The sequence below is a fragment of the Rosa chinensis genome, chromosome 2 (assembly GCF_002994745.2).
Source record: "Rosa chinensis cultivar Old Blush chromosome 2, RchiOBHm-V2, whole genome shotgun sequence".
Taxonomy (NCBI): domain Eukaryota; kingdom Viridiplantae; phylum Streptophyta; class Magnoliopsida; order Rosales; family Rosaceae; genus Rosa; species Rosa chinensis.
In genome coordinates, this window is record NC_037089.1 from 20,915,253 (window position 1) to 20,934,012 (window position 18,760).

General features: G+C 36.3%; 1 protein-coding gene and 1 non-coding gene across 3 annotated transcripts; both read left to right on the plus strand.

Moving 5' to 3' along the window:
* Positions 1-5,891: 5,891 nt before the first annotated feature.
* On the plus strand, positions 5,892-8,862 carry LOC112188803 (malate dehydrogenase, glyoxysomal). 2 transcript variants are annotated; one of them, XM_024328011.2, is made up of 8 exons: positions 5,894-6,381; positions 6,467-6,781; positions 6,864-6,953; positions 7,048-7,131; positions 8,020-8,055; positions 8,178-8,267; positions 8,357-8,451; positions 8,543-8,862. In XM_024328011.2, exons 1-8 carry the CDS (start codon positions 6,091-6,093, stop codon positions 8,613-8,615), a joined length of 1,074 nt encoding a protein of 357 aa, XP_024183779.1. In that variant the 5' UTR covers positions 5,894-6,090; the 3' UTR covers positions 8,616-8,862. The 2 variants fall into 2 exon arrangements, with proteins under 2 accessions (XP_040371162.1, XP_024183779.1); XM_040515228.1 differs by lacking the exon at positions 8,543-8,862 and having other exon boundaries at positions 5,892-6,381; positions 7,997-8,055.
* Positions 8,863-10,078: 1,216 nt separating this feature from the next.
* Positions 10,079-10,150, plus strand: TRNAQ-UUG. The gene has a single exon. It is a non-coding gene; the product is annotated as a tRNA-Gln (tRNA).
* The last annotated feature ends 8,610 nt before the right edge of the window (positions 10,151-18,760 follow it).

Here is an 18,760-nt window from a genome sequence, read left to right on the forward strand (position 1 = left end):
AAAAAAAAAAAAACTTACAATACCCAAATGCTCCTGCTCGATCAATATGTATCATGCAACCCCCGTTAAAATGTCTAGTGATTTATTCCTTTCGTATATAAGTGAGAGGTAATCAAAATGTTACTCGATAAAAAGCTTATTAGTTTGAATGAGAAAATTATAAAATTCGTAGGAATTTATAAATGATAGAATCTTTAACTCAATCAATCTAAAATTCCATCAATTGCAATTTCTATTGTTTAGTTGTATCTATTTAAGATTTGAAATGTATAATAAATTAAGAAAGTTTAAAAAAAATAAAAAAATAAAATAGAAAAAAGTCTTGTTTTGGAAATAAAAATTGAATACTGCAAATGAATTCTTAAATGACACATATTTTGGTATAAATTAAAGTGGAGAATTTAAATAATGAATTCATTTGTTTTTTTTTCACAGAAAAATTTAAAATTTCCAATCTAATAATGCTAAATGAGGGAATTGGCTCTTAGCAATTATGAAATCCTCATTTTCAATTAAATTCCATCAATTTTTTTTTCTCATTCAAACACACTCTAAAAGAGATGGGCAAGAAAAAGAAAGTTAGCTTTGCTTGCAGCCTCTCAGGACGTGTATATTCACAAAATTTATAAATAAATAAAAAAATAAAAAAAAATCATATCTCCACACGGATTGTGGCATATGTCAATGTACTAATTAATATATTTCGTACAATCTGAAATGAATGGAACAAATAGACTAGTGTAATTTCCCTAAAGTTTAGGAAATGAGGGTCTCAAATACCTATATATATAACAAGAACCAAGATACAATAATAGAGACTACAAGAATCAAATGTGGAAGGTATAGCAGAAATATTTGAACGACGGAATAATATTCTGGAAACTGCAGGGCAGAAAACATTTTCTTACTATATACAATGGCATCATGATCAAGTTCTTGACCAAACAGTACACTCCAACTATTGTAAATTAATATATTACAAACTCACGTGACAACAAGAAACTTGAATTCTGATTATTCCCTGTACCCCAAGACATGCACATTCAATCGAGATTAAGTCGATTAACAGTCCGGAAAGTGTCGGTGGGAACCGTCGGATCAACTTCGATTCTAAAAAGTAAAAGTGATGATGATCGAGCTCTGGAGAATATAAGGAAACGAGTCTAAACCTGTAAATGAGAATCCAAAACCTACTATTACTAAAGCTTTCAAGCGGATTAGCTGAAAAGAGGTGGGATTAATTGAGTAAAGCCAAAACTTCCTGGCAAAGTATATATCATCATATCACTAGAAACTGAAGATTCAAAATCAAATATATTCTGGTAATTTCATTACACTCCAACTATATTTCATTATAAAAGTTGAAATGCAATAGAAGCCATAGCAGATCGAATGATGCAAGTTACGAAACTTAATAAGAAAGAAACTGCAGCAAAAACAACAGCAACTTCATATCATTACAAGAAAGTGAAAATTCATAATCCCATTTAATTAAGGACATGAACTGCAGATCGAATGACGAAACTTAATAAGAAAGAAACTGCAGCAAAAACAACAGCAACTTCATATCATTACAAGAAAGTGAAAAATCATAATCCCATTTAAGGACATGAACTAAATATATAAAGTTCAGATCCATGTATTCTATATACTTCCCACGAACCCTTTAAACATGACATCTTATTCCTTCTTCACCTCCTTTAAATTCATAAAAGTTAGAAGAATACTTACTGACAAACGAAAAGGGTTTTCGGAATTCACCAAATAGAAGAAGGTAATAGTAATTCAGAAAACTAAAACTAGAATTGCCTGGCTCCATTCTGTCTGCCTCTACAGTTTCTGTTAACGAATGGTGTTCGATCTTCTTGGTAGTACTAACACCACCAGAGATGATCAGTTACATTAATCGATGAGGATCTACTCTTCATTTTCGGGTCATTGCACGACGACAGTGACCCGCTCTCTAATGTCCAAAGGAATGAATGTCTTCTAATATTGAAGTAGGGTAAGCCATAATTGGCAAGGGCAGATTGGCCAATTCGCTTGACGCAAGAAATGGGTGGTTGAAAAACAAGTAGTGCTTCTTCTTCTTCTTCTCCCGAGCCATTACTGCTTGATATGACTTTGTTATCAACAACTGGAACCCACCACTTTTGTTCTTCTTCCTCTTCCTTTCTGTGTTTGAGAAAGATAGAGAGAGAAAACTGAGAGAAGTGTGAGAGAGGGAGATAGGGTTTTATAGAATAGATAGGGGCCCAAGATGAATATGATGGAAGATGAAGAAGCATTTGGATTTTGGTTTTGTCTTGGCCATGCGGCTATGTTTGGCAAAGCATTTGTATTTATGGACCTTGTGTCATTGTGCGGCCGGTGAAACACCCTTTTCAACTTACCCTCTGGTCCGTTTTCAGCTGGTAAGACAGAAATATATGCATTTGCTCCATTCACTTATTTATTTATTCCTTTGAATCCTTGGTCACACAAAGCTGCCCCAAGGAGTCATGCTTTCTCCACGCAATTACTTCAACTTAATTACGTTGATCTGGTAAGAACTACCCAAGAGATTTTGGAGGAGGTAGATTTTTTTTTTTTGGCAAGGAGGAAGTAGATTATATTGTTGGGAATTTTCCCTTAAAGGAAATGTATGATCATGAGTACTTGATCGCTAATTGTGTTTTAGTATCAAATGATAGAGATTTTTAGTGTAAGAAGTCTCTAACGCACAATGACGGGGCAAAAATAGGACAATTCTTATATTCATCCCTAAGGTGAAAGAGCATATTCACCATTTATTGTGATTAATACATTTTAACTTTATAATTTTTTAATCCAACCATTCATGTTGCATAACATCATACAAATATTAGCTCTGTAAAAAAAATCAATTAAATTGAAGACCTTTTAATTATTCATTTCTACATGGACAGTTCATCATAATAGTAGTAAATATTGTTAGAACCATCCATTTGTTTGATTTAATTAGATAATTAAATGATTTCTAATTTGACTGATTTCTTATAGAGATTATCTTTAAAGGCTAATCTAAGATATGGACCGTTAGATAATAAAGTTATTAAGTAAAAGTATGTTAATCGACAATAGAGATGAATATATATTTTCAAAAAGAAAAAATAGAGATGAATATACTCGTTCACCCTAGGGGTGAACCTAAGAATTGGTGTTGACATTTATTTGGCTCCCTTCAAAAGGGTAGGGTTAAGCTCGGCAGAGGGTTAATAGGGGCCCTTAATATTCATATAAGAAAAGAGTTCGAAACTTTTATGCCAGTATAAGTGTTGCGCGCAAAATAGGTCTTTTGGCTCCATAGAGTAAGTTCCGTGATTTTATGTGTTTCACCTTTTTTTTTTTTTTTTTTTTGTATTTGAAAGAGGGCCAATACGGCTGCCCTAAGCCTTGATCATTAATAAAACTGCAGAAAACATGGAGGAACATGATACCTGAACCCCAAATTACAATAAACATATGGAGAACATCCTAAAATAATACTGAGAGTCTCGACATAAGTTACTAATAAGATCAGCTTTCCCACTTGCCACGACCGACATATAAGTCTGGTGATACATAGTTTCATCCTGCCACTAGGAAGTTACGACCATTTAATTGTTTAAGAAAAATCTGTGATTCGTCCATCGTTGTGAATGTTGGATACTTCCTTCGATGATAGAATAATATGATTTTTTTTTTGAATAAAAAAGAATAATATGATTATACTTTATAAAAGACTGAAGAGATGTTTTATCTTTTCTTTCAAATATCAAAATAGTAATTATTATAATTTCAAAAGAGATAAGAAACTAATTTAACCCATATTTATTACAGATTAATGTGTATCTCTAACAGTGGTTATTGTTGTAAATCTTCCAAGTTCTAATGCAAAGGTGGAAAGGAAAAAAAACTATGGGATAAAATGATCCAAATATTGATTGGATTTGCTTTGGTATAAAAAATTGGCTCAAGAAATGATATATATATATATATATATAAATATATTATGTCCACCCTATGGACAATAAAGGGGGTGGTGGTGGAGGTGGTGTTGTGCCTTAAACGTCAATGATTCTCTACCAACATTTTTCAAAGACATCCATCAAAGCTTTCTCCACAATATAAGACACCAAAAGCGACGTGCTGTTATCTAGAACCTCATTATTTTAGTGCCTTTTCATTTCAGTGCTCTTCTCTACTAGCAATAGTGCAATACAAAACCAAGAAGGCCGACAAAACAGTTCACATCCTTGAGAGCATTCTCCCTTTAGTGTTGAGGCCAGTAAATTAAATTTACTTGCAATTTGAGTGTTGAAAAGGTCAATCAAGATCGGTTTTATCCTCCTTCTCAATCAGGATGAAGAATCTAAGGTCCGACAAAAATAAACACGATCAATGAAATATATTTTTATGTAAGGTATTTCTCGTATTTGGATTCTTGTGAGAGAGAATATTCAATTTAAAACTTTGAATGCATAGATAAAACTTCTTAACCATTAAAGCTTTGAGCTCCAACAACTGTATATGATGAAGGGAGTTCATGTCCGAACACTACGTAGATGACTCGGATCCCAACTTGTACAACAAGCGATACTTCAATGCCTTCTTGACCTAAATATTAACGCATGTCATTTTGCCTGTTCTTATTCAATATAGGGAGAGGCTCTAATGAAGACTAGTTGAGGACTTTCTAATCAACGGTTTGAGAGATCCATTTCTCAATTCATTTCGGCAAATCAACCATTAGATTTTTTGGTATGCATGAGCAGATCATTTCTGAAAATTTTCTTTCAAATTTTTAATCGTTAAGATACCAAACTGGACCAAATCAATGTATGAGCCATTGTTAAACCAGAACTGTTCATGTTTATAAATGATAAATTACTATTATGAATGTCTTAACGATTTTCAATTTTGTTGAAAATTTGCATAAATGATCTACTCATGAATATCAAAACATCTAATGGTTGATTTGTCGAAATGTGATCGAAAAGTGAATCCCGCAACCGTTAATTAAAAAGTCATCAACCAGTCCTCATAAATAACCTCACACATTCAACATAAGCACATCAAAATGCAGTGGTCACAAACCCATTAGTTTTGGCCCAGTTATGTGCTGTTCCATCAATCGAAACCAATAATCCTACATGATGTTTGAAGTGTAAACAGAATATTCCTTTGAAGAAAACCTCAGAGCTTCTGAGCTTGGGCAGCCCTTCCATTAGGTCTAAAGGAGTTTTTGTATTTTATTTTGAGTATTTTACAAAGGATGCTATCCTATTAAGTTGGGCTCAAATGATCTCTTATATGCATGCAAGATCAATCCATTTTGTCAATGGGCCTTACTCCAAATGCTTTGGAAATTTGCTTCCAGTCCTAATCTTGATTATAGACCTATGCTGGTCCTGACAGCCCAACAATGAATATGAAAATAACATTGATGTCACTGATGTGTATAAATCATGAAAATCTCAACATTTTCAAATGGAGTATCAAATTGTGATGAAATTAACGCGGATAATAATGAAGCTTCAATTATCTTGACTGAGATTAACAAGTAAAATGATCAAGATTGCAACTAATATAGAGCTAGATTTTGAACTTACGTTAATTTTTTTCTCAAACTATTATTTGATACTAAAACTGCAGCCAAAAAATCAGAACCAAGGTTCTAACTATTGTTACTTGGATCTGAAAGCCTTTCTAACTATTGTTACTCTTTGTGGGCTTTTTCGAGTCTTGTAATGCCAAACTTGGTAACTAATGCACATTGCTTGTTTAAATTGATCAAAAAAAGGGGTTCTAACGCGGATTAGTGAACTAAATTCGACCCTAATTTCCCCATAAAAATCAGCTAACAACAATTAGTGATCAGAAGTATGGTTCTTTCCTAATTAGGATAGGGACCCGTAAAAGTTCCAAAATAGAAAGGTTTGGGCGTCGGGATAAGAGGATAGCTCTCAGTTCCATTTTCACGCTTCCCAATTCTCACGTCATCATTGACGTCTCTCTTCTTCTCCATCCCTCTCTTCATATATAAATCGCCGATCAGATCAAACTTCCCGTCAAAAAATAAAATAAAAAATGATGCAGTCGAGCTCAGACGCGAGTCAACGGATTGCTAGAATCTCCGGCCATCTCGACCCTCAGAATCTCCAGATGGAGGACGCCGGGACTCTCCGGCGACTGGACTGCCGCGCCAAGGGCGGCGCGTCGGGTTTCAAAGTCGCGATTTTGGGAGCGGCCGGCGGTATAGGTCAACCTCTGGCCATGTTGATGAAGATGAACCCTCTCGTCTCCGTCCTCCATCTATACGACGTCGTTAACACCCCCGGCGTCACCTCTGACATCAGCCACATGGACACCGGCGCCGTGGTAAACTAAAACCCCCAAGTTCCGAATTCCAATTCCGGTTTCTGAAGTTGAAAATTTTAAGTTCAAAATTGATTGAATTTTACAGGTGCGTGGGTTTTTAGGGCAGCAGCAGCTGGAGGAAGCTTTGATCGGAATGGAGCTGGTGATAATTCCAGCCGGCGTGCCTAGGAAACCGGGAATGACTAGAGATGATTTGTTTAACATCAATGCCGGAATTGTGAGGACGCTTTGTGAAGGAATTGCCAAGTGTTGTCCCAATGCTATAGTTAACTTGATTAGCAATCCTGTGAACTCTACGGTTCCTATTGCTGCTGAGGTTTTCAAAAGGGCTGGGACTTTCGACCCGAAGCGGCTTTTGGGAGTTACCATGCTTGATGTTGTTAGAGCCAATACTTTTGTGGTATGCATTTCAGTTCCTAATTCGATTATGCAAGTGATCAATTTGGTTATAAGTTGTGAAGAGAATCCTAATTTAACTGCAGGCAGAGGTTCTGGGTCTTGATCCTAGGGAAGTTGATGTCCCTGTTGTTGGTGGTCATGCTGGAGTTACTATTTTGCCTCTTCTGTCTCAGGTTCAGAACAACTTGTTTTCGAAATTTTGATCATGCGTATGTAGTATAGAGTCGGAGTTAACTAATTCGAATTTATTGTTTTTACTGTATGCAGGTTAAGCCTCCATGCTCTTTCACCCCAAAGGAAGTTGATTATCTAACTGATCGCATTCAGAATGGTGGAACTGAGGTTGTTGAGGTGAGTAAGCAGTGCCTCTCTTGTTAAGCAGTTTGTACAATTTTGCAAACAATATCATGAGTTCATGACTATATAGTTTACTCAAGGTTAAGAGACTAGCTTTGGCTTATTCTTTCTGATACTGACAGTCTTAGAGAGAAGTTTGAAAGAAAAGATGTCGCAGTAGTTTTATAGCTTTCATCTTGCGGTAGACTGTAGGTTGGTTGAGAGAATTACTAGTTCTGTATGGTATGTTGAAGTATAGTGAGAAAGTACTGTGAATTAAGTGTCTGAGAAGTGAAATGCTCTTCAGCTATCTGAGTATTAGGCCTTAAATTGCTATTATGAAAATAGTTGCAAATCAGGGTATGCAAGAGTCTTTTTTGATCACTAGACACGCTATGCACTTTCTGGCGAATAAAAGAGACATTACACTAATTAATGGGGTAGGATAAGGTACTTAGATTATACAGTCTAGTTCTTGCAAAGAGTTATTTATCAAGAAGAAAAGAAACACTGCTTTTGTAAAAGGATGCAAGTGGTATTTGTAGCTTTGGCTATTCTGTCACCGTTTGTGGGCATTGTATGAAGTGAGAAACCAGATGTTATCCGAGGAGTTAGGTAGTTTTAGCACCCTTTATGTTTCCTAGAAGCTTATAACTGTGCTAAAATAGTGGGAATTTCTTTAACACTGTTCAAGATATTTTGAATATTAAGATAAATTAATTATAACTAATGCTATAGTTTCGTCGTAAGAAGAGTAAAGTTTTTCGCATTGTGATACAAGAATTTAGAAGTTATTTTGATAAATAATGTTTTGTTTCAAAACGCTTTGTTATCTGATGCTGCCATAATGTGATTGACACTCAAGAATGACATTGACTAGGAAATCTTTACATTTTTGCACAGGCAAAAGCTGGAGCTGGTTCTGCAACTTTATCAATGGTTAGTAGTTAGTACATAGTTCTTAGTTTTTCTCAAGTTACCTCGTTTGGTTCTTTATTCATAAATCCATTATTTAAAGATGGTTGGATCCTCTAAATCCTTGCAATAAATAAAAAATGCAGGCATACGCTGCTGTTAAATTTGCAGATGCATGCCTTCGTGGCTTAAGAGGGGACGCCGGTGTTGTTGAATGTGCATTTGTGGCTTCTCAGGCATGTTACTAGGATCTTAACAACCTTTAAAATTTTGAATTGTTCTCAATTGTCCTGGACCTAACAACTCATGGCTTGCTTATTCATAGGTGACTGAACTTCCCTTCTTTGCATCGAAGGTACGGCTTGGCCGTACTGGAGTTGAGGAAATACACCCTCTTGGCCCCCTGAATGAGTATGAGAGGTCTGTAACTTTTATCTGTTGAAAACCCTTGCATCTGGCTTGTCTTCTTTCTATACAACAAATTTTACATTTTTCTGGGTATATGAAACAGGTCTGGTTTGGAGAAGGCAAAGAAAGAATTAGCAACAAGCATTCAGAAGGGGGTTTCTTTCATCAGAAAGTGAACAGGCACTGCTGATGCTTATTCGATTTAGATGGATCCACATACACTTTTCTCAAGAACACGATGACTCGTAATAAATGGGGGGGGGTGGTAAACTGCTGCAAACCGAGGCTCTCTACAACTCCTTGATGTTAAAAAGAGCATGACAGGAGGTTTTGAATTGTGGCATAGCTTTGTATGGTAATCAGACAAATTCCTTGAAATAAAAATAGATCGAGGCAGGAACTGTTTTTTTCTTTTTTTTCCCCTATGATTTATAGTTTATAACTTCTTCTTCTTTTTTTGGGTCAAATGGTTCATCCGTTAAAAGAGAAACAAATTGCAAATGTTGATGTGCGTAAGGAAGCAAAAGTCCTAAGCTTAGAGGCCCAAAAGACAAAAACTTGATTAACCTACATCAGACAGAAAAGAAAACAAACCAAGGCCCAAAAGCCCAACAACAACTAAAACCAACCCTAGATCTATAACCACAGTGCTGCCGCAAAGAAACCAGTCGCCATGGCTGCTGACCACCAAGCTGCAAAGAGAGAAGCATCGACCAAAGCTTCACTTACGGAGGCCAAAGGTTTGTCCACCATCATTCTCCATACCCAAATAGTCTGCAAAAGAATGAAAGAGGTACCAAAGGACATGAAAACGGCAGTCGTGGTGGTGGAGACCACCAAGCAACACAACGCCACTGGTTCGGTGACGTCCACAAACATCGGTGGAGTACTGGTTCGGCAGCTATTCGTAGGTGTAGAGTTAAGTGTAGATACCCAGGTCAAGACCGAGTGTGAGGGGATTTTGGAAAAAAAGAGAAAGATGGGATAGAACATGAGAGGTGGATTTGTAAGAGTGTGAGAGAAGTGGAAATAAATCTGGGTAATTGAAGAAGAATTGGGCTAGAACAAAGAAAACTATAATGAAACTGAGACATTATGTCTCAGATCTGAGACAAAACTCAGGGAAAACACACCACATAGGGTGGAGACACATCATAGAGGGTGGAGAAGCGGTTGACCGACTCTCAAAACTGCAGAGAGTTTGGGGGCAGCGAGAGTTTATACCATCCTAGAGGATTCTGTTGTTTTTTTAATTGAAGATAAATGGATGCACCTTTGATTTCTTTGATCTCTTTTCCCCAACTTCCAATACATTATAAGTTTTGCTTATACCAAAGTGACATTAAATTGAAACACACATTTTTTATCCACGAATCCTATTCAAGTTTCCGATTTATGGCAACTACTAGTTCCTCATCCAAGCGCGGCCTCAGCTTTTGGTAAAAAAAAAAAAAACAGCCTCAGCTGTAATATGTAATGTTACTATCATACCATGCACTTTTGTGGACCTGATCAAGATCGGCCCAACTTTGGATGGGCCTGGACTTACGGAAGGAGTTGCACCAAAATAAACTGAAAGGCGCATCATAATAAACAGAAACGAAAATGACTCTAGTGATCTCAAAAACTGGACATCCGCGGTTCTATGGTGTAGTGGTTAGCACTCTGGACTTTGAATCCAGCGACCTGGGTTCGACTCCCGGTAGGACCTCTTTTTATCTCCAAAAAGAGTTTGCGTCTTTTATACATATGTTGGTTTTTCTTCTGTGATCGTTGTCTCAGGTAATGGTTTTTTTTTTTCCCTGCTTATGTTTGGAAATTTTGATCCGTGTGATTGAAAATCGGTTAACAAAACTACAGAGAAGTAGACAGCTGATCGGATAGTTTGATTCTAGTACTACCAAAAAAACGATCGAATGTTAATCAGTTGCTTCGACAGAAAGAGACACCCCTATGGCAAATCACGAATTACCCGACCTCTTAAACGTGGTATGATGGAAGAAGATATGAACCCAGCAGCACATGGCTGATGGCTATAGGGCCAGGCCTGGAATCACATGACTAGTGTCACTGCATGTATAGCAGCACATGGCTACTCAAGGATCATGATAGCGGATCGTTACAAAGATTGACTTGACAAGATTTTGAGGTTTAGACATAGAGCTTGCATGTTTTGGACACTCTCATTTTAGACCACGCCAATCTAAAATTTGATTGTTTTCTACTCCCTAAGTCGATCATGTGCCACAAGAATGATTGTATATACATATCGACTTATGTTAGCTACATTTTTGTTCTAACATTCATAACTATTACTAGGTTCTCTTTTATATCGTGCATTTTAACTTTATGATCAAAATCATTTATTTTTTATTTTTTACAGTGAGATAAAACTTTTATAAAACAAATATGATGTGCTCCATTTTGATGAAAAGTATATCCCTTGCCTTTAAAGTTTAGCACAAAACATAAGAATATATGGCAGTGCGAAAATGTAATGCTCCGATCTTTGTTTGTTGGTTAGTGGTGGATGAATGAAGAGCATTAGATAATTTCTCCAACCAAAGCATGCATGTTGAATGTTTGAATTAATTTTGACTAGATCCCCGGAATGATAGGCAGAAAACAGTATTGGTAAGATTGGTTGAAAAATTATGAAGGACAAGGGCCCGTGAAAGAGAGAGCTAGCCAATTCCATTATTAAAGCAGGAACTGCCCTTTTCTCAATTCTAAATTTTTTGAGATCGATCCCACCATGTTTTGTATTTTTAGACATCCGTGGAGAATATCCCATCAATTTGTCATTCCATGACAAATCTCTTTCTCGACCTCTTGCTTGCTAGCTACCTAATCAATCCCAACATTCTAACGTGCACTACAGCATCGATCTACATACCAATCATGCTTAACGTACACAATTAAACCTAAATCATGTTTAGTTACTATTGATCCCAATACATACCATATCTGTGTATGTAATAGTACAAGTTATATGTGTGTTGATATTATGTTTATTATCTCAATGATGTCGTAAGTTATAAATTATTTACTAGGGGATGTGATAATGGTGATATATAGTGTATATGAAGGTAGAAAATAGGTCACTTAAACATATACAACATGCAAAATCATTGTGTACAGAACATTATATTTGTAACGGCCTATAAAACCTTGAATACTAAAATGGGGGTGTAAATCAATTGGAAGAGCGTAAAAATTTAGTAACACAATACAAGACCAAAAATCATAATCAAAAGATGTTTATATACCAAACTACTAAAGAACTACAATCGTTAAGCCTAATTTAACTCGCAATTTACCCGAAAAGATAAGTTAAAAAAAAAAATAATAATAATAATAAAAACTTTATTTCTTCTGCATCAAAATTAAACACTGCTTACATTTTCTATAATAAATTTGCACTAGCTTCCACTTTCTGCTTGAATAATTGAGCGATGTACTTTCTGGTAAAACTAACCTAAAGGCCAAAGAAAATCTCTAACCTTTATAGCTTTATTGATTTGTATCTGTCCTGCGTTGTTGGCCTACATCTTTCATACTTGCATTGAAGTTTCAAATGTTTTGAACGTGGAAGGCATAGTCGATCACGTCCCTCCGTAGCTCGATCCATCCCTTTTAGCTTTATATAATGTTTCCCTTCGTGTCTCTCTATGTCTCTCCATGTTCTAGTACTGGCCCAAACCCTAATAATGCAGCTGCGCAGCCCGTCTGTGTACATATGAACTGTTTCTTTTTGTTGTTTCTTAGTATGACTAGATGATCATAGTTCCCAATACCAGATCTCTAGTGACGTCTTTAACTTACGACATTCATGTTTTTCCAAAATTTGAAATATGTTAGATAGGATACACCGTAATAATGCATCTTGATCCTCTATTGTTACAACGAGAATACAGACTATATGAAACCATGTATCATTCATTTTTCATCCTTTACTAAGTGAATATGCACTTTGTCATATTTGATGTTGCATTCATTTAGTAACTATTTATAAAAGAAAAGTAAAAAACAAAATACGACTATGTTCAAATTAATCTGAGTTCTTTCTCACTCATCTTCCACTTTAATTCGATATTTGAAAATTGAATTTTAATCTCATAACCTACCTTTTGTCAATTAAAATTTTGATATTAGTTCCCCTAAATGGCTGAGATGGATGCTAGTAGGTGAAATCTACAAGAGCTTGTTCATGCATGTAGGAAATGAGGCTCTCATCTACTTAAATTTTGGAAGGTATGCACATCTATCTATACCATTATAATGAGAACAAGCTTAATATTTGTTGATGTGGCTTTTACCAACATATTACTCATCGACAAAAAGAGTGTCTTTGACAAAAAAAAAAAGAGCCTTTTATGATGAACGATTAGTTGGTATTTGGTAAGGTGTGTCCCTTCTTTTTACTGGAAACTTGACGCAGAAATACAACGACCAAAATATGTCACTATTTCTTATGAGAGGCTTTTTTGAGTTTTTCCAACAAATCACTTGTCGGCATTGGTGTGACTCATTTTTATGGGAAGGTTTCGGAAGGAGTCTTTAACCGACAAACTTTCGTCAGCAAAAGAGTAAGGCTGTGAGAGATGAATGTTTGACTCTCTTTTTTTTTTGGCCAAATACCGTTAGTATCTTGTGGCATGGGGCAAATATTGATTCAGTCTCTCGACTTTTAATTTCATCAAAAACACCCTCACAATCTCGTCTAATAGGTCCCTCCGACTCAATTTTGTCAATTTCAGACGTTAAGTGCCGACATGGCATTTCTAACTCATTAAAAGTGGGCCCCACAAGGAAGTGAAATTTTCAAAATGACCCTGGCCAACTGAATATGAAAAAATCCAAAATAAATTCTAGATTTTGAGGTTAGGAAGACTCGAACTCACCCCAACACATATGCAAATGAAATCCCCAACCACCAAACCACTTGCATGGTATTAGTATATTACAAACAAAAATAACATATGTATTTTGTCATCATCCTTCTCCACCCACCTCTCTCCTCCTCTCCTCTTCTCCTCTTCTTCTTCCTCTTCCACCATGAAAGACCCAGACCCCATCTCCCTTTCCACCCACCTCCACCTCCAACCCTCTCGAGGTCCTCATCTCCGTCTCCCACACCCTCAGCAACACCGTTTCGCTCCCCCGACCCTGCCAGACCCCCAATTTTTCCTACAGCAAGCTCCGGACTCAGAGCGACGTTGATTCCATTCTCGCCAAGCTCGATCTCCACCTCTAGGATGGCGAGATTCTCTTCAAGAGTGGCGTCCTCCACGACACAGCCAACTTCAGCTCCTCCTCGAAAAGAGAGACCATCCTGGCCGAGTGCTGGAATCTAGTGACTTGGCTGCAGATTGGGAGCGCCGAGTCGCGAAACTCGGCCATGGGAGCGTTGCTCCTACTTCTGCAGGAAGATATATGATAAGAACGTGATGATTGTGGTGGCGCAGGGGATCGTTCCGGTGCTGTGAAGCTTCTCGATTTGACCAGTTTCAAGATGAAGGAGAAAGCCGTGGCGGTTGAAGAAGTCATATGTTTTAAACTAAAATACATATGTTATTTTTGTTTGTAATATACCAATACCATATGTGTTGGGGTGGGTTTGAGTCTCCCAAACCTTAAAGTCTAGAATTTATTTTGGATTTTTCCATATTCGGTTGGCCAGGGTTAGTTTGAAAATTTCACTTCCATGTGGGCCCCACTTTTGATTAGTTGGAAATGTCATGTCAGCATTTAACGTCTGAAATTGACGGAATTGAGTCGGAGGGACCTATTGAATGAGAAGATGATATTGTGGGGGGGTTTTTGATGAAATTGAAAGTCGAGGGACTGAATCGATGTTTGGCCCATACCACAGGGTACTAAACAATATTTAGCATTTCTTTTTTTTTATGGGATGGTTTTACCGATAAGTTAGTCGTTGAAAAAGGTCAATTTTTAATGAGAAGTTTTTGTCTAATTGGCATTTGTCTGTACTTTTCTTTATGAAAGTTTTGGCCCCTGAAATTTCATTGGAAAAATGAGAGGCTTTTAGCGATGTATATTCATTTATAAATTTTGTTTTCTTTTTTAATGGAATGATTGTGCCAACGAGTTTTTCGTCGGAAATCAATGTTCCATTTCTATAGGATCTTTTGTCGATGATTTATTCATCAGAAATGGCGTCTTTCATTCCAAATTTTTTTTTTTTTTTTTTTTTTATGGGATGCTTTTACTGATGAGTTTAGATGTCTGACTATGTGTATCCTTGTTTTATGGGAGATTTTTGTCGACGATTATATATCTCTCTTCTTCATCTTATCTTTCTCATCTCTGTAGCGTTTCAAGAAACTAATTAGAGTGACGGACACTTCGAATGAAATCGTAGTGATCCTCATGGCAAGTACTTTATCTAGTTTTAGGGTTCTTAACTTCGTATCTTCATCATTCATATCTGGTCTCAAGTTATCATCATTAACAATTTCATCAAATTCAATCCATCATCAGGTCCACAACATTGAATGAAGTCAAAGAAGCAGATTGAAGATGGCGATTTACAATAAATTAGGGTTACATGCATGTCCATGTGGGGTGAGAACTCTGAAGAGATCGAATTAATAAGACTAGCTGAGCGATAGCTATCTACTTCGATCGTGGACTTGCAGTAGGAGTAGTTCCCCTCGACCTCTTCCAGTCTTTCTGATATCAATTGCTGCTTTTATTACACACACCAGATCTTCCGCCCAGCAGAGACCTGCATGCATACATGTTAATGATGAGAACTCTATTTTTCTTTCATATTTTTCAGACATTTGAAAATTAGAGAATCTTGGTATCGAAAGCAGAAATTTCTTCGTCATTCATGCAGTAGTAATTTCTCTACCTAATTTTTCCACCTCATTAATAAAATATCGAAGTCAACCGATGAAGCTTAATTAATATATCGGTTTACTTGATTTTAACCAAAACTACAAGTATCAAACTTTTACTACTAATTAGACAAGTTCTCTTCGGTTTTGTTAATCTGGACTTCTAATGGAGTAGTAAAACTATAGAGCGGGATTTAGTTTTAGTAGTGTGACATTGAGTCTGATAATTGGACATATTTTCGCAAAGATACGACTGGGTATGTAACATCACCAATACAATCAGCTAGGGTGTTTATTCTTGAAATTTTGGTGTTATTGCATGTGTCCTAGTCGTTTTCCTTATATCTCATTCTTTGGAAATGAAGAACTTGTGAGAGCTTTGCAGGGAACATTGTGAATCATCGTCAACTTGTACTGCTGGACATAAGCTTCTTAATTAACATTTGGAAGAATTGATAATGCCAAATTAATGAAGGGCAGAGTGGCTACAAATTTCCTAATTCCATGCGTTTTCTAATGCAATTACATAATACCCTTTTGACTTGCCACCGCAAAAGGCTAGCATGAGACAAATATATAAATATAGTGGCGAATACTAGAATCTAACCCCAATATTAAGGACTGCTTAATTCTAGTAATTTTTCTTTTCTGCAAAATTGAAAAAGAGAGGAACAGATCGATTTGCCTAGACAGATTAAAGAACGTAGGACCCTGGTGGACTCCCATGGTCTAATTAGATTTCTGTTAAAGTAGTTTGTCATTTTGGGGCCAAACTTTCTCTCCAGAACTTTGTATCAATACCTACGTTTGAAAATTCGACATGGTTAATGGTATGCTAGCTGCTAGAACCAATTGATTTTGTCCTCTTTGTTTGGTGTTATGTAAATGCGGGATACGATTCTTATGAGAAAGTTCATCCAAACAAATCTTCAAAATCATTTGGCAATGATCAATAATAGTGTTCCATGAATTTTCTTAATTCGTAACTAGGTTTTCTATCACCAGTCTATATCTATATTTCTGTGCTTTACAGTTGACGCCAAACGCTTTTGTACTGATGTGTGTTTGTTGCTCAGCTAGCTTAAAATGAAATGAGTTACTCTCATATACATCTTCAATCTAACTTGTTGTTTAGTTAATTGGCACTGAGATACTGAGAATTAAGAAATTTAGACCATGACATATAGTTTATATATAATGCGAGTGTGGGCAGGTAAGGATGTGGGTTAGGTTTCCTCATAGGTTCCTTTTACCTTTTAACCTACCATTTCTATACAGATTAATCAACTAAGCTCAGAGGCTAAAAAACCCTATCTAAAACCCTGTATATCAGATCCCTATGGAGATTTGTTGAAAAACCTAGAAACTTAGGATGCTTCTATGACACTATAATCTAGTTGTATCGGTCATGTTTCTTTTCTTGAATTGAGCTTTATTATCTGATTTTAAATCTAAAATACATGGCTCTGCTTCCAGAATTGAACTTCCATTATCTTTGAGAATTATTCTATTCATTCATCATTTCATTTAGCTATAAATCGAAGCATATATTCAGTATTAGATATAATTTGCAAGACGTTTTATTTTTAAATTTTTAAAGAAATCATGTGAAGTCGAATCAAATAATAAGGAGAATGGAAATTAAAGGTGAACATATGTACGTGTTTCTCCTTCTTTTGGATTGAAGATGTAAAGAAAGTTGAGGAATACCAAGGGCAAGAGCCTTTTGTCTCCGTTTGTACAAAGGATTCACCTCCTCTGCAGTGAGAGACCATGCAGTTTGGTGAATTTGATATAATTTGGACCATCACCATGGTCCAATGGTTTCGGGAGCAGCCACATCATCGAGCGTAACTTATTGCCTTTTTAGTCACAAATTAAGGCCAATTCGCCGTTAACATTCTCTTCTCCCTTCTCTCTCTAATCTCTATTGAGTCTGTTCTCTTCCCAACTTCATAACCAGTTCATGAAATCAATGATTTTCTTGCACAAGGTTGGATTTTAATGGGTTCTTCCTTGACCCATATTTATTTGGCTTCTAATGGTCCTAATATATGCATATGGGGAATGGGGGATTGTTATCCCACTTGAATTTTAATACCAGATTCCAAAATCCAAACCTAGGGGAAACATCGAATCTCCCAAATTCGTTAAAGAGAGTTCTTCAATCCCTAATCTGTTCCAATTATACTGAAAATCATGGATTAAAAGATGGAGTAGTTCAGAGTAATATCATCACATCCACCACTTTCCCTTTACTTCCCTTCCCCGTAATTTCTGTAGCTCAATCAAACTCTTCCAAGTAGACTTGAAAAAATCAAAATTCTAATTGATGAACTGAACTACAGAGTAAGCCAGAAACCTTAGAGATGTTTGCATTCATTTGGATTCCCATTTAAGAAACAAAGAAAAGAACAGACAAGAAGGGAGAAGAACGAAGCGGTGAATCGAGCAAAATGAACAACCTAAGAAAGAGAAGTGGAAAACTAACGGTGTAGAACTTAACAGAGTTCAACAACAATAATATTTTGAAATAGAAAACTAAAATTATTTGATGTGACTTAATAAAAAGCATTAGATTCTATTGATGGTCTAAATTAGACGAAATTCACGTAAATTCATGATTTATTCACTTTAGAGTATCAAAATCTTTTTAAAATCATTTTAAAAAGATGAATGATCAATATCAATATCAATGTCAAACTGAAACTCAGCAGCAACAAATGTTTGTAAAAAAAAAAGAAAAATGCAATGTCACACTACTCCCTGTTGCAAAATCATTTTACCATAGAATGCTAGAGTATTAGACTTACCTTTATGTGAGATATAATATTACAAAGAAGGCTAATTTCGGGATATGTAAAGTTCTTTCTTAATTTTAATTGAGTTACCCTACCGTCACGTGGTACGACTGCCCTATCTAAGAATCTCTCTATTACACTACTCCATGTTGCAGAATTTACTAAAGAGTATTTCATCATCCTTCAAAAAATAGAGACCGCAATGTCGGTTGCGTCGTGCCCCACGACTTATAGAAGTTAATTGGCATCCTCCTTTTATGGGTTGGATCAAGATCAATTCTGATGGAGCTTGGAAGCATGAATCGAGTCGTGGTGGGTATGGTGCTATTTTCCGGGATTGTAAAGGTGCTTTTGCCTCTAATTTGGACATTCGTAGCTAAGTTGCAGCAGAGGTAATGGCGGTGATCAAAGCAATTGAACTTGCTTGGGCTAGAGATTGGAAGCATGTTTGGCTAGAAGTGGACTCTTCTGTCATTCTTGATTTTCTTCGGTCTCCTTGTTTAGTGCCTTGGTAACTGCGGGTAGAATGGAAAAACTGTTTGTTCCGTATTTCTCAGATAATTTTTCCCTCATCTCATATATTTCATGAAGGGAATCATGTTGCTGACGCATTGGCCAAGTATAGTACTTTGAATAATGGTTTTGTGTGGTGGA

What these genes read in the sequence shown, in the direction of transcription:
- LOC112188803 (XM_024328011.2), top strand. Translation starts at nt 6,091, where the DNA reads ATGATGCAGTCGAGCTCAGACGCGAGTCAACGGATTGCTAGAATCTCC. An exon ending in GTGGAACTGAGGTTGTTGAG is followed by an intron (nt 7,132 to 8,019) that starts GTGAGTAAGCAG and finishes ATTTTTGCACAG; the next exon opens with GCAAAAGCTGGAGCTGGTTC. An exon ending in GTGCATTTGTGGCTTCTCAG is followed by an intron (nt 8,268 to 8,356) that starts GCATGTTACTAG and finishes GCTTATTCATAG; the next exon opens with GTGACTGAACTTCCCTTCTT.